This window comes from Pagrus major, chromosome 24 (genome assembly GCF_040436345.1).
Source record: "Pagrus major chromosome 24, Pma_NU_1.0".
Classification (NCBI taxonomy): Eukaryota; Metazoa; Chordata; class Actinopteri; order Spariformes; family Sparidae; genus Pagrus; species Pagrus major.
Genome location: NC_133238.1, coordinates 4,783,858 through 4,800,441, shown reverse-complemented (window position 1 = coordinate 4,800,441; position 16,584 = coordinate 4,783,858). Strand labels below are relative to the sequence as shown.

General features: G+C 40.8%; 1 protein-coding gene across 1 annotated transcript in view; it reads right to left on the bottom strand.

Moving 5' to 3' along the window:
• Nucleotides 1-16,584, bottom strand: part of LOC140992437 (voltage-gated delayed rectifier potassium channel KCNH8-like) — a 133,983-nt gene that overhangs the window by 37,145 nt on the left and 80,254 nt on the right. Inside the window, exons 6-10 of the mRNA XM_073462736.1 lie at nucleotides 9,422-9,579; nucleotides 6,923-7,130; nucleotides 4,714-5,088; nucleotides 3,532-3,731; nucleotides 2,427-2,676 (exon numbers count right to left, since the gene is read on the bottom strand). Coding sequence (XP_073318837.1) covers nucleotides 2,427-2,676; nucleotides 3,532-3,731; nucleotides 4,714-5,088; nucleotides 6,923-7,130; nucleotides 9,422-9,579 — 1,191 coding nt within the window. The remainder of the gene's footprint in view (nucleotides 1-2,426; nucleotides 2,677-3,531; nucleotides 3,732-4,713; nucleotides 5,089-6,922; nucleotides 7,131-9,421; nucleotides 9,580-16,584) is intronic.

Here is a 16,584-nt window from a genome sequence, read left to right as displayed (position 1 = left end):
GTAAAACCACAGATAATTATTGTAAATGCTGCAGTTCAGTTTTTAAGCCTTTTAGCTCCTTGTTTCGGTTATGTGACTTATGTGACTTCACCTTCATCAAACTCCTTTACAGCAGCACTGAGCTAGTTTTAGTGAGACAGCTTGGGTAAACTCATGTTATGCTACCTGCCCAGAACCAAACAGAAGACAAAATCAGTAACTAGCTGGTGAACCTTGTGGAACAGAGTCTGATATTTTTCTCAGAAGTTGGTGAAGACCAAAATAGAGCTCAAATATGAGCTTAAATATTTGACTTTGATTAATCAGGAGGCCAGCAACACAACTTTTAATGAACGCTAATGTTGCTCCATGTATGCTTGGTGCTATAGGCTAACACATTAGAAAAACAAGCAAGCAAGCAAACAAACAAACAAACAAGGACCCTATAGGCTAACACCCTATAGGCTAACACATTAGAAAAACAAGCAAGCAAACAAACAAACAAACAAGTAATGCTGGTTATGGATTTCCTGTTTGACTTCTGGCTACTTTCTAAAGTGTTCCATCAATCCCTGGGCCACACTTCATCTTTCAGCTGATGGGCTGGGGAGTCTTTGCCCACTAGATTAATATGGAGAAAATTGCAGGTTTAATTTGCACCAATATGCTCTTGTTCATTGTGTCATTTTATGTATTACTTCAAAATTACTGCATAGCCTTGCTCATGCATATTTAGTAAATTTATGCTTCAATACAGCCAAAAAAACCTCATGCACAAAATAGCTTTTTACTAAACTAATATTCACAATATTATTGTACAATATCAGTCTGTTGTTGCGAGCACCATCTTCAGCTGTGGTGTCCTGGGGTGCGGACATCAAAACGAAGGACGCTAACGGACTGAATAAACTCATAAAGAAGGCAGAGTCTGTTGTTGGCTCTAAGCTTGTTACCCTGGAGGAGGTGGCGGAGGACAGGATGCTGGCAAAGCTGCTGGCTGTCATGGACAATGTCTCTCACCCCCTCCACAACACTCTGGACAAGCTTAAGAGCAGCTTCAGCAACAGACTCATTCAACCCCGCTGCCTAAAGGAACAGCACAGGAAATCATTCTTACCTGGTGCCATCAGATTGTTTAAGACTCACTCCAAAACACACAAATAATCTTAAATTATTATTACCGTAAATACTGCACCTTAGCCTCTCGTACCTTATGTTCCACTTACCTTTACTCCTCCATACCTCAGTATTTTATTTTATTTATTTACTCAGTATTTTATTTTATTTTATAGCTACGTAAGCATTTTATTGTATATAGTATTTTATTGTTTTTTGTATATTGTATATAGTACTTTATTGTTTCTATATTTGCCCTCCCTCATCCCCTTCTTCCACCTCTGTATGTGAGGCTTTCTCAGCAGCAAGCAGACCTTTACAAAACAGAGGGCGCCCAGCCGCCCACTCCCCACACGGCAACATGACATAATTGACCGGATGTGTAAATGAGCAATACAAAAACCGAATGAAATGAATGCAAACAAATTTAAGGATGGCGGTACGGGTCGATCCGCCGAGATGATGAGATAAGCTCAGAGGCGGCTGCTGCAGAGCCGGTTACTGTGGCCGACTGTCCGCTCTCTTTTTTTTCCTTTTTCTTTCGGGCGCTCATGCCGCCCTGGGCGGCTGCCCATATTGCCCATATGAGGAACAGCCCCTGCTCTGGAGGAATAAACACCCCGAGTCACATCAGATTCTTCTCTAATCGTTTACCAATGAGAGCAGAGCTCAGAGTTACTTTTTAACTTCACGTCACATCTTCACTCCTGTTTATCAACTTGACTGCAGCGGTGATCCGTGGACCACTACTGCAAATGAAAAAATATCTGATGTGACTCAGGTACAGATGTTCACAGACAAGGTCATGTTTTAAAATCTTTTTCACATTAAGTTTAGTCTTGACTTCCTCACTCTCTGACTCTCTCCTGGAAGTTATAGTGTCAGGTGACCAAATGAAACACACCGTTACCTTGAGTGAGCTTGTGGATTTCTCTGGTTTGAACATTGTTGGAAACATTTGGAATAATGTAGGTAAATAAACAAAATATAAAATAAAATCTTTTTGTTTTTTAATGCAGGATTCTTATTTTGCATTTTAAAACCTGTTTAAAAAGTTTGATCTGAGACGTTCACGTGTCTTTCCTTTTTTTCCCAACTTTATTGAATGAACAACACACACATTTGTTTTGGTCTGAGATGCTGCTGCTGTAGTGCAATCTCTAGTAGCAGTGAATGTCATATATTTAACCATCTGTATGTAAATATATCAGTCAGTGTCAATGTATCTGCATATTCTTTCACTTCATTGTTTATAGTAAAGTAGCTACGTGCTGAGCCTTTTTACACATACTTTAATACGAAAATGTCACTTAAACTCTTATGTTCTTTACCCAGAATGGCCAGCACAGTGTTGTCCTTCAGTACTTCCATGGAGCCTGAGCAAACAAAGTAGATAGCCTGGAGGGCATCTCCTTGGCGGATGAGGAACTCCCCAGGAGCTGAGAAGGAGGTCTTGATGATGAGGGAGAGGGAGCGCAGGCAGCCCCTGCTGGCTGATTCAAAGAGTGGCAGCTCCAACAGCTCTTTATTCAGGTGCATGGCGATATCAGCCCTCAGCTCATCTGGGAAGTCCTTCAGCAGCTGTGGAGGGAATCAGAAGAAAAGCATTGACCTCAGCAGTGAAACAAAGGAAAACACTCTTGACTACAGACTGTGACTGAATATCTCTCTCTGTCTCTCTCAGCTTTAGTGGCTTATTTCTTTTGTGTGTCATCATTTGAAAGTGACTGTGTGGGAAGGTGAAGGTAACAGGCAGATAAAACCTTTCACCTTCACACATAATCACAGCCGACTGATACATGCATGACCAGCAAGCAGTTTCTAGGTTAAATGCACTTTAAATTTGCACATTTACTCAAATGTCTCTCAGAACTGCAGATGCAATATGAACTATTTGTCTGACAGAGTAGCAAAGATCTATGCGAGAGAAAGTTGTGGCCTATTACTTTAAAGCATCTGTGCACTGTCATGTTATCTCTTTCAAAAGGATTATCTAGATTTGAAACTCTGGTAAAAGACACCATGAGTGACTTTAGTGTCAATGAGGTCATTAATCCATGAAATTAAGATAGCTGCCCCAGCGTGATAGAACCCAAAACAAAACCCAAATCCTCTCAATGACTTTGAGCTGTTTCTTTAGTCTGCTTGGAGGGCAAGTAACCGGATTTGCACTTTCAATTTCAGAAGCCAGTCCAGTTGATCCCATTGTAACCGACAAGGTCAATCCAAGCCACAGAGGCTGTATACCCATCCATGAAAGTTAAAGGAACAGTTTCACAAATATGCTTGTGCTTTAATAGATTTCATTGTGAGTTACATAACAGTTCACTTTCCAATAACACTGCTTCATATCCATACATTTCTATATGTTCACCTTCAGTTAGCTAATGGACAGTATATTCATCATTCATTGTTGTCGCAGTCAGCCCCTCCTACCTCGCTGACGTCGATACCGTTGTTTACAGACCATGTTGTCTGGAAGCACTCCATCATGCGTTGCTCAAGAGCCTTGGGCAGCCGGTGCACCCTGATAAAGTCCTTCAGATCCTTGGTGCGGGTGTGGTAGAGGGAGCGGCGTGAGTACATCCTCTGGATGATGGCGGTCACATTACCGAAGACCACAGCATGCATTAATGCTACAGAGGAGACAGTACAGTTAGCCCACAGCTAACCCTAACCCAGCTTACCCTAACCCGATTAAAACAGCTTTAGTGACTGAAGAAATATATGTTTTACAACCCAAACAACCTACAGCTGCAGATTTGCTTTGCATTGCTATGTGTTTTCCTATGAAGCGAACAAACCTTGTTCTGACTAAAGTGTTACGTCTTGCTTGAATTTTGCATCATGTTGCTGCACTTCAGTCAGATTCTGAACATGTTTGTCAGTGTGACTTAAGAAGGATGATTGCCAGGGCAATCCTCTGTATTAAACTGAAATACATAATTCATAAACTACTTTGTTCGCCACTTTTTTAGCCACGTCAGCACTGTGGCTCTGATGGCAGACAAACCATGTTAAAATTTACACATTAAACTTGTTTAAATGAACACATTTTGGCTGAGACATTCATTGTTTCCACATGATGTGTCTCTGCTGATCCCCTGACTTTTCAGCTCCATCATTAGGTTCTATCAGGGCTGCCCAAACTGTCGCCCCAGGTTAAATTTGTCCTGCCAGATGTTTCTGACTAAATGACAAAATTAATAATTAGTTAAAAAAAGAGAATGTCTGTGCTGTTTTTGGTTGATTTTTGTCAGGTAAGATGCTCTTTAAATATGTTATTTTCCATGATCTGAGCATGGCGGGCAGAATGCAGGAAGTCAGTTGATTGGGGGAACTTGGTTATGCCCCTTCAACGGAAAATGTATGGGCACCCCTGGGTTAACTTGTAGATTTGTCCAATACTTTGCCTGTAAAACACATGAGATTCACTTCAGCCTCAGCTGTACTTTGTGTGAAGTACTAATTGGTTAATGTAAAGGGCCTAGTGACTTAGCACCACATACTCATTACCACAGGCTAACAGATTTTCCTGAAGATTTTCACAATCCTAATAACATTGTGGATTTTGAGTTTCTATTGAAAACAGAGTCTGCCTGCTTTGTTTTTGCCCACCTCCAATCAGCATGGTGCATATGGAGAAGATCTTCTCAGAGTCTGTGTTGGCAGACACGTTGCCGAAGCCTACACTGGTCAGACTGCTCAGAGCAAAGTACAGTGACGTCACATAAGAACTCCTGACGGATGGCCCACCGCTCAGTGTCGTTTCCGAGCCATTTGGTGTCTTCGCTCTGGTTCTGCCATTCCATTGGCCTGAACCCAGCAAAGCTGCCCCACTCAGCGGCTCCAATCCCGACACATTCCACTGGCTGTAGTTGGTCAGTCCGGCTGTCATGGTGCCTTTAGGGGAATCAGAGACTCCCAACAGAGACGTCAGTGGTGCCAGGAAGTATGGTGTTCCCAAGCGTTTGGCCAGTTCGTGGAGCCAGCCTGGTGGGGAAGAGTTTAATCACAATGTATCCATGCCTGTTAGATTAACTTTACTACAATGCTTCATTAGTAATTAATATCCACCATTGTTTAACTGCTTCAGTCATGGACATTCAGATGTTACACTGCAATTAGCCCAGGGCTAAAAGCATCCTTAGAACCTTCTGAACCGCAGGCTTAGATAGCTTTCACATGGGCTTTTCACTCTGCATATTCTTAGCTAACAGTTGACCCTGGGATAAGTTTGTCCTTTTTCACACACAGACGTTAACTTAAGCCCAGAGCTGTACAATTCACTCTGTAGATGTAATAGCTCTGGATTAAATGTATGTTGGCACATGTGACTAAAGTTTACATTCTAGTTACCTTTAGTACCATTTTACATTGATACCTTTTGGCCCCTTTTTTAGTTGATTTACGGGGGGATAACCCCACGAACTCAGGGCTAACCCTGCTTTGGAGCAAGGCTAGCAAGCCCCAAGCTAAAGTCAGGATAAGCCCATTTTGGTATGTGCCAGTGTGAATGCCTCCTTAGCCTGGGACTAACAGCTCCCTTAGACCGGGCTAAACACAGCATGAAAGCCCTTCAAAGGTACACTCTTGGCACAAAGAGGGCTAACCCTGACTTTAGCCTGGGCCTTGATGGCCCTCGTCTGGAGCAGTATTTTTCCCTGAAAATCAACAAAAAAAATGGTGCAAGTTTGGAACAGGACTAGACAGTCACACGCCATTCAGGAGGGTAATCCTTAGTCACAGCTGTGTGAAAAGTCTTTGAGTAGACTCTAACTAACCAATGCATGTCAAGTTATGACTCAACAATATCCAGGTGAAAGACTAAGGCACGATAACACCAGCAAGGACAGAAAAGGAAAAATACATCAAATATTAATTTATATGTATGGAGATCAAGTCATTGTTATATGAACAAAATGTGTTATATTAAAACTAAAGTGTCAGATTTTTTTAATTGTTAAGAACACTTCATCAAATCATCAGGTCTAGAGTGACATAAAAGGACTGTTGTATCCAGAGGATGCAGATGATGATTTGTAATGACTTTTGTGACCTCTGTGCAACCATCTGGTCAAAATCTTTCCTACACTTTGGTCCTAATCTATGAAGAAAAAATATTTTCACTGTGGAGTGTGATGCACACCTCTGGATCTCTGTTTTTCTACCATGAATGCTGCTGTCATGTATTTCCATGTGATGAACAAAAACCCTGCAATTGGCCTATGACGTGTAACGATGAATAGATAACATTTATATTGAGCTTTTCAAGCCGACTTGAACCACTTCATTAACCAAGAATGGTGGAGCACTGCTCTGCTCATCGGAACCAATTTAGAGGTCAGTGTTTTGCTCAATTACCAACGCTGCGATTAATGGAGCTCCTCCTCCTCCACCTGAGCCACAGCTGCCCCATGTGTGCCAGTGTGCCCATGTACATCTGTGTATCAGTGGAGGCCTTTCCTCTATATTTTCACACCATCCTTTACCCGTATCCTTCTTCCTAGTCTCTTCCTGTCTCATAAATCACAGGATAACCACCATCAGCACACACACACCACACAGTGCTGTTGTTGTTTGGTTGTTGTGAGCATAGTAGGAGGGGAGACAGATCACCATAATAAGAAGCGTTTTCTCAGTAAAAGGACACACACCACACACTGTGTAATAGTGTTAATAAGTACATTTTGCTCCAGAAATGTTTTGCTGACTATGAAAGTTCACCTGACTTTCCATCAGCATGAACACACACATACACACACACACACACACACACACACACACACACACACACATACACACTATCCAACACAGAGACACAAACCTATATCCCAGGAGGCGGGGCTGTTGCTCTCGATCTCGCTGCGTCCAATGAAGTACCAAACACAGGCCATCCAGTGGGCCAGCAGGGCGAACGTGGACATGAGCAAGGTGAGGACCACTGCGCTGTACTGGGAGTAACGATCCAGCTTCTGTAGGAGGCGCAAGAGGCGGAGGAGACGCACCGTCTTCAGCAGGTGAACCCCAAAGTTCTAGGAGAGAGAAGACTCATGGATTAGAGGGTAAACACATCTAATATGATATAAAAAGTGTGGATCATCAGGATGGGATTAGTTACTCCTCAATACAGTTGACTTTTCTTGTGACAATAATAAGAATTACTAGTTTCCCATCTAGAGCCGAGGGAGATGTGTAATTAGAAATTACCCATGCAAACTGTGAATTTTAATCATCCTGATAGTGAGCCATGTTACAGTCAGAAGTGCCTCCACAGATTGTCTGAACATTGTTAAAACACTGCAGGGCACCAATCTCAGGACAAACTTAGAGTTAGTTTCATTTCAGTCGGAGCATTAACTAAAGTAGTCATTCAGAAAAAATCAGTGCCATTATCATCCTCCACTGGAAAAGTTCCTGTGGTGCAGAGGTTAAAATGACCTCATTAAACACCCGCTGTCCCTGCATTGATTTTATGCTTTTAACTGTGGTTGCTATTCCCTGCTCTGGATTCAACACAGCTTATGATAAATGACACCCCACTCTGATATACTGTATGTATATGAATGCGTTCAGGGAAAAGAATTCTGTACAGAAGTCTCCGGTGTATAAAATCTCTGCCTTACCTCAGGATTAACTGACAGTAATATCAGTCCAGAAATACACTGTGATTAACAGTATATTACACCAACATCCAACAACTAGTTTTTTTTGGTGATTTTTGACTCCCAAAACAACTTGACTGCTGAAGCGTACCAGCAACAGGCATACAGACCTCAGTCGTATGCTTGCTGTTTGGTTAGGTTTAGGAAAAAATTGTGGTGTGGCTTAAAATGACAACATTATCTGTGTTACAATGTATGTATGTTAAATAAGTAACTTCAGTTATGTGACACACATGACAGAACTTGAGTTAACTCCGTTCATCAGTTAAAATAACTCACTGTTGAAGTCCTGTACTTGTTTGACCCAACCATCCCTCCTCCACCTCCTCTTTACACAGACTTTGTTGCTCTTTTTACTTCTTCACCTGACTTCCTCCTTTGCTGCTGTAATAATTACTGTCCACTAGAAGTCGCCGCCTAACAAGAAATGTTATGGTCATTTTTCTGACAAGGACGGCCTGCTCATTCTTTAGCTTCTTCCATCATCAGCTCCGGAAAAATACATGTGTGTGATTTTTTTTTTGGCACTGATCAGGTGTATGGGACATACATGACATTTTACTTTCCCCGGGCGATCCATATTGTTCAGCCTTGACATATCATGCAGTTATTATTATTATTATTATTATGGGCCAGTAAAGAGAGTTGAAGTGACCAGGACTTACAGGTTCTGCTCCATTAGTAAGAAAACCTGACCAAAAAGACTAAAATGACTCAAACCTCAGACTTGGAACATAACCCTAATGCAGAAGGTCAGTGATTATAAAAAACAACTATCCAAAATTGTTTTTAGATTATTGTAGTTTTTATCATCCATTAAAGAACAACATTTCCCACAATCCCCACAAGACTTTTGCTGATTAACATTACTAACTCGACAGAAGAGGCATGTTGAGCATGGACAGGAAGGCCATTTATGTGTTTTATGCAAAAGACAGAACAGCTACAAAGTTGGAATGATGGCTTTTTAAGAAAGCACAGGTTTATATTATGGATAATAAGTTAGCATAATATTTAACTGTACTGTTACTGTGAACATCAGAAGTGAGCAGTTCAACCAATAAGTGTTGTTTGATTGAAGGAATTTCACAGGCAGAGAAAAAAGAACAAAGTAGAAAACGTCACAAGAGACAAACATGTTTGTTTTAAAGATTTCTCTGCTGTGTAGCTCAGTGATCCAGTATCTATCTGTTAAACACTCAACATCATCTGGCTCATCTACAGCCTCTGCCTGTAATCTGTCATCAGCGTACTCATTTGTCAGCTTAATTAGCAGCTACCTAATAATGAGTTACTGGTCGAAGCTCAGACCCTTCCTCCCTGGAAGACTCATCAGCCAACAGTGTGAGCAGAAAGGGCTGGATCAAGAGAATAAGGATCAAATACATGATCTGTTGTGGGTTGAGCTTCTTCAGATAAAACTATGTGATGTTAGCTCTTTGCTTTCTTTGCCACATCTCTGAAGCATAGCAAGCTGTCAAACATATATGATTTATTTGCACTTTTCCAGCACTCACATTATATAACAAACCAAAAGCAACACTGTATAGCTGTATACAGTATACTGTATGTGTGGACAGTGTGTGTGTGTGTGTGTGTGTGTGTGAGAGAGAGAAAGAGAGAGAGAGAATTTTGAATTTGAATTTGAGAGAGAGACCTACCACACTGATATTGAAGGCATAGAGCAGGTCAAAGGGCAGGGCAGCGATCAGATCCACAAACAGCCAGGATGTGACGTAGTGGATGCAGATGGAGCGGGGGTCATACACCACCTGACCAGACGTGCTCACGTAGGTGGTTCTGAAGTTCAGCACGATATCTGGAACGCAACACACAGCTTAACAAGGCAGTGTTGCCTCAATCATCAGTGGAGGCTGATGGGTCAGTTCTTCAGATCTAGTTGACTCGCCTCACTTCTGGACAACATGCACCTGAGGTAATCACAGTTGGTTTGACAGAAGTGGAAAGGTTCTTCCATTTTTTACTTAAAGCAATAGTTTGACATTTTGGGGAATACAGAGTGTGGGGGTTAGCATGGCTCTGTCTGAAAGTCCAGCTCAACCAGTTTTAGCAGCCTGAGAATAAAGACTGTTGGACATTGAAGTTGAGTTTTGGTGAGTTTTCTTTCATTTATATTGAGTTTGAATGAACATGTTTTACAATGAGCTGAAGTGGCAATCTCGAAGGTTTCCAGAAGCTGCAATTGCAGGTGTATTTTTGGTCCTTCCCAGAGATCCAGTGTCGCCTGTGTGACGTCAGTCAGTTGTCAGTTGGCAGCTTTGCCTCTAGTGTTAATTTTGGCAGCTATTTTTATATTTAGTCTTAGTCTTAGTCCTGTGTCAAATGTCCTTGTTAGTTATTATCATATTTAGTCTACCTCATCGTCTTTTTATTTAGTCAAGTTTTAGTCGACTAAAAGTCTGAGCATTTTAGTCTTATATAAGTCAAAGAAAACAGTAATATTTTAGTCTAGTTTTAGTCAATCGAAACTGCTGATATATCCATACACACAGAAAATGTTCTGATTTGCAAATTTATTTCTAAACATGGCATGTCAACAAAACAGGACACACACACCAATTGCAATCAATAATCTGTCATGAAATGATTACGTCTGGACCAAAAAGAAACATACATAAACAGTGAGAGCCATGTTCAATTTCCAGGCTCAGTTACCCAAGTGACTTATAGGATGAACTGATCTCCAAATAAGCCAATTTATTTCTCAAATGTCAATTTACATTTCCTAAAGAGAATCTAACATTCAAATGAATTCAAATATAAATGTAGCTTTTAAGGTCCATGGTACATTTCAAAGAATAAGCAAACTTGGAGCATTTGCTCTCTTGCAAAAAATAGATCTCTTGGAAAAATAGACCCCAGAGAGTCAGAGATCTCACATACACCTGAATCAGCCTAGACAACAACACGTGTGTATCTGTGTGTAATTGTTTTCTGTTGCTGAATGTAAACACTGAAAAAGAAAACTACAAGGAATTTTCAAAAGTCTCTAGTAGCCATAAGCCTTCACACTAGTGCTTGTTAATCTTAAGAAAAGCACTTCTTTCCAGTGTGTTTCTTGCTCTTTTGCGGCGGCCACTTAAAACTGCATTTTAGTCTCGTCTTTTTTCGTTAACGATAATGCATGTTGGTAATCGTCGCAGTTAGTGTAACATGACGACGGTGCCATCTCGTCATCGTCTCGTCTTAGTCATTGAAAAAAAGGTTGTTGACGAATATATTTCTTCATAGTTTTCGTTAACGAAATTAACACTATTTGCCATGCCTCTATAACAGCACCACATGAAAGCGAAAAGGAAAAGATGTCTTCTGAGACATTATTTATTACACTTACTGTTTACTGAAAACATGGTTGCTATAAGGTAATGTTATGTACATAGTGTTGGGCAATGTCAATGTCTACAGTGAAACATCATGATGGACGATGACATCGTTGTTAATGAATTTGATTGTCCTCGTCTCTGCACTGCATGTCCGTCACTTAGCTTTGTTCAGCCTCAATGCATAAAACAATGTTGGCTGACTAGCCAAGGAAGCTAAGCTGAGAAAACTATGTATAAAAATGTTGATGAAGGTTCTCAGTCATAAGATCATGGTAATTCTAAGTGCTCTATCGTAGGCAACTGGACTGGAGGGGCAGGCTTTTAACCTCCACTCCAGCTAGTTAGAACTGAAGAAGCCTCTTGGATGAGCAGTGAAACGCCTTCAAGAAACTGAACTGAAACAAGTCCAGTTGCCTACGATACAGCACCTAGATTTATGGATAAAAATTGCATGACTGAGAGAAACAGCGGCCCGCGGGAAAAGAAACACTGCTGCCACAAATTTAACTGAGTGTCTGGGTCGCCTAACTGAATTGGTTTAATAATAAAATAATGAACGGGACATGGAGACATGGAGACATGGAGACAGTAAAGTTTGAAAGTATGTTGCTGCTCAGTGCACTGAGCAGCAACATACTTTCATTTCCTCTCCCCACATATCACAAAAAACAACTTTTGCCCTACGGCAACTCTGAGAGGACACGCCTTGATTGTGCTCTCTGGTGGGGAGCCTTTTAAATCACGATGTTACAATGCTCAGGGATTAGTAGTCCATGGCTGTCAGCCATCGGCCCAACCCCAGTACATACTTATTCATTGTCTAACATTAGGCTAACTTATTCCGTTCATTATGAAGCGAACCACCTACTCGCTCTGGCTGACCAACCACTGCTGGGTGAAGATGTCACTAACTGTGCGCCGCTTGTGATAGTTTCGGGGAAAGTTGCCACCGACACCCAGCTTCCAGTTTGTATGCTAAGCTAAGATAACATACTCCCGACTGTAGTTTTACCATACAGACATGGGGCTGGTGTTGATCTTCTCGATTGACTCTCTTCCCCAAAAGTCACACTATTCCTTCAAAGATATGTAACGGAGTAGATGCTTGGTAAATTATGGCAAAAAAGGTGCAACACTGCCATCTATTGGCGCAGTGGTTGGCGTGGGAACTGCACAGAGAAAATAGGACTTCACTGTGGTAAGATGTCCTCTTGCATGGTCCGGGATAATTAATGATTTTGTTAAAAGTTCAGATGTTCATATTTTATGTTTTGCTGTGCAATGTACTCATTGAGATTTGTGCTTTTTTGAGACTTGTAATGATGCTAAACTAGCTTAAATGCTTACCCTCGTTTCATATGTTGTTCAGATTATCCTGAGACTGATGATAATTTTCACACACCATTGCTGTGCTGTATCCTGTGTTGCAGGTAATATGTTGTGCATGTTGTTATGTTATGTACTTTTCATTACATTTTTATTGTATATTTTGTCTGTGTGAGCTGCCACTTGTTCAGCTTAAAGGCTCACATTCATTCATCTAGCTCTGAAATTAGTGTATTTTTACACTTACCTCATGGTAAATGTTGAAAGTGTTCTTCAAATCAATTTTATGTCACATAATGGATTATGTGGTGGTTTTTACTGATGTTTGTGGAATAACAATATACACTATACGATCACACTAGGATGTAATTTTTGTTTCTATTTTATATGAAAAGATTTGGTATTTTATTTTATTGTTTATTGAGCTGCACAGAGAAAATAGGACTCCACTGTGATTATCCTGAGACTGATAATAATTTTCACACACCATTGCTGTGCTGTATGCTGTGTTGCAGGAGCGAACTGCGTGTAATAAACACCCCATAATCCACCTGGTCGTTGTCTGTGGTCTGTAGAAGCGACAGTAGTGTGGAGCTGCATTTCACTGATAGTTGTGACCCGTTACAAATAAACCCCCCTGATCCCCAAATGTTATCTCAGCTTACTACTGAACATTTGAACTGTGTTACTTCTAAAGTAGATCATTCACCTTTAACAGTCCTGACATTTTCACATATAAAGATGTGTGGCACAAACCAAAGGATTTGTGTTACTGATGTCCTCACTGCCACACTGAATAGATTACAGAGCATCATGTTTGATTCTGTTGTGAAGCTGTTTCCAGCAGAGCACTCAGCTCTCAATAGTAATAGTGAATCAGACTAACTTACGGATACAGTGGCCAACACTGTGGCGATATGATCTAGGTTGTGAAAATATTTTGTTTACCAAGCCAATGGGATTAGTGGATTTGGTTGTTGGAAACGAGACAGCAGTGGAGGTTCAATTAGAATCCAGCTCCAGTACATGAGGAGGAGTTGAGGCAGTGCAGAGTAGCTAAATGGGCCAATTAAGAGAGGAGAAGTTGTGGTTTCAGCCCTGCTTCATTGGATTATGTAAACTGGGGAGAAGCTGATATTAGAGCAAAGTGGAAAATAATGGATCAGAGCCAAGAGGTGTGGGAAGAGTATTCTATATTTTTCTCACTGTCACACATAATGGCACTGATTTTCTCTGAATGACTACTTTAGTTAAGGCTCCGACTGAAATGAAACTAACTCTAAGTTTGTCCTGAGATTGGTGCCCTGCAGTGTTTTAACAATGTCCAGACAATCTGTGGAGGTACTTCTGACTGTAACCCTTTAAAAACCAACACTAAACTGAAACAACTATTAAGTGTTGTCTGTGTAGTTAAAGACTGATAAATCTTAGTTCTCTTTGCCCCATTGTGAGAGTTGACCAATCAGAGCAGACTGGGTTTTTAAATAGACAGTTAAAACAGAGTGCTTAGGTGCTGCAGCACTGGACAACAAGTTCTCACTCCCAACTCATCAAATACACCAGCTTGGTCAGTGGCCTTAAAGCTGGGGTTGCTAATTCTGTTCAGAAGCATTTTTATTATATTTGTATAAAATCTCTTAAAATAAATATCAAATGCTTTGGGAAAAAAAGGGGAAAAAATCCTTTGTCCATAGATATTGTATGGAAAGCCTACCCGTCTATCAACCTGCCCTTACCTGACCACCCTGCGCCGACTCCGCCCATCACTCATTGCGCGTGACCAGAGTCTACGCAGCACACTGCTTGAGCTGTGGTGGAGTGAGCTCATTGTTTACAGACAAGAATGTCAGAGAAAGTACAGACACACTGTTCATTAGCAGCTGTACCTACAGCAGATGTACTGCCAAACAGAGCAAGAGAAGAAAGACCGAACTGGAGAAGTCTACAATGAAAGACGACAATTTGTTGAAAATTGTTGTCTATTCTTAACTATGTCACTTTCAATAATTTGCACTTTTTAGTATGTTTCTGTTTTTTATATTTATTTTCTTATTGTGGTATTTTTTGATATGCTTTCATTTTAATTCTATGCTGAGCCTCTGAAATGAAATTTCGTTCTGTGTTCATTTGTTGCTCACAGAATGACAATAAAATCTGTCTAAGTCTAAGTCTATCTGTCTAAGTCTACAAACAAAAAGAAGTTGGATAGCTCAAGAGGTGAAGGGAGAGTCAACATTGTCGAGTGACTGCTCAAAGATAGCAACAACTGAAGCAGTCGAAGTCCTGAACATGGACCCCATGGTAGCTGTCACTGCATGAAAAGTGGGATTTTCGTCCCCGTAAACGCCCGGAAATCTCCCTATTTTCGGCAGTTAATGACAATTTACAGCCTGTGAACGTCACGTTCGTCTGTGCCACATATTGTCGGAAACAAACCATGACGTATGTGGAGCTCACGGAGGTGCGAACGGCTCTAATTAGCATATTAATAGCAGCGAATATGTATAAATATATATATATATATATATATATATATATACACACACACACACATATATATATATATATATATACACATATATATATTTATTAATTTTATTTATTTATTTATTTATTCATTCATATTCATATGATATGCTATGGACTACACTATTATTACCATCAAGGACATGAATTAATTTATTGAGGACGTGAGTGACGTGCTTATTCAAAGACAGAGCTTTATTAGCAGAAACACAAACACACAACTATGTACAAATCAGAGCTTGGTGAGCTCCTGGCTACGAAAGAACGGAGGTCGCACAATCCATCCACACACCCTACCAACGATGCCCTCTTCCTCATCGGACATTAGGTCTATGGTGGCGCATGGCAAGCACACTCTGTCTAGCTTCCAGCAGCTGTAAAAACAATCAATAAAGACAATCAGTACTGCGCGATGCACTGCGTATCGACACAATGCACCTGAAAAATAGTCACATTGACCAAAACCGGATCTAATCTAATAAGTCTGTCTTACCCTTTCTTCTCGATCGACTCCGAGCTGAACTCTTCACAGCTTCCGCCTGCGAGGCGAGATCTAACTGTCTGTACCTGTAGCTCCTGCGTACTGTCTCATAGTACGTCTTACAGGCAGCTGGAAAACAATTAAATGGTATTAATAAAAATATGTAAGTCACAGTAAAATTAAACAAGGAAGGAACAGGCACAAAACAGTACAAGTTACTTACACACAATGGCGTCACTATCAGCGTCATGTAAATCTGGACTTGCGGACATAGCTCCAAGCAAATAGGAGGTCACGGCCTCGTTATGAGGCGAGGTTAGTCTGTGAAAACAAAATGAACGGTTAAGATCGGTATCTATTAACGTATCTGCTTCCTTATATAGCAGAATGAAAGCATATTCTTTAAATGTTACCCTTGCTCCTGTTCGTAGCGCTGTCCGGGCTGAAGAGAAACTCACGCAGCTGATGATCTCCCAAGTCCACCGCTCGGCAACGCCATCCAGCTCCGTTGGGGTCTTTGTGTTTGCCGTCGGTCTCACAGCTTCACACAGGCTTTACTCATCAGGTTCGCTTGTCGCTAGCTTGTTAGTAAAGTCCTTGCAAAAGCACTGCTAGCCGCTAGGTCAGAAGCTAACTTAAACTCTGTCTTCTTGTGCTGAGCAGTCCACTCAAACGGACAGAACTCTATTACCAATAACGTTTTTATAAGAGTCCTGGTCGAACACTTTCACTCAAACTGGCGTAGATATTAACTAAAAAGTTTGTGGTTTTACTTTACAGCAGACAACCTGCATCTGTCGTCTTCCTCCGTTCGTCACTCTCTCGCACCTCCACCCACTTCCCCTTCACCTCAGTTCCTCCACCCCCTCGTCCTTTGACCTCAAAGGTGAATCAGAAAGGTCCCGAAAATAACAAAGTCCCAAAAGGTCCAAGGATAACAAATCCACAAAACATTTGTGCAACTCTCTTTCCTATTCTTACAGGAATTTTAACAAATATTATTACACAACCAATAATTAACATTTTAAATGCTGCATTCAGTAAACCTTGAATATTATCCAATATTCATTGTCCTCATTGAGCAATATTATAACTTCACTGCTGGTCAATGAATTTTAACATTTTAACATTAAATGCTATTTATTAA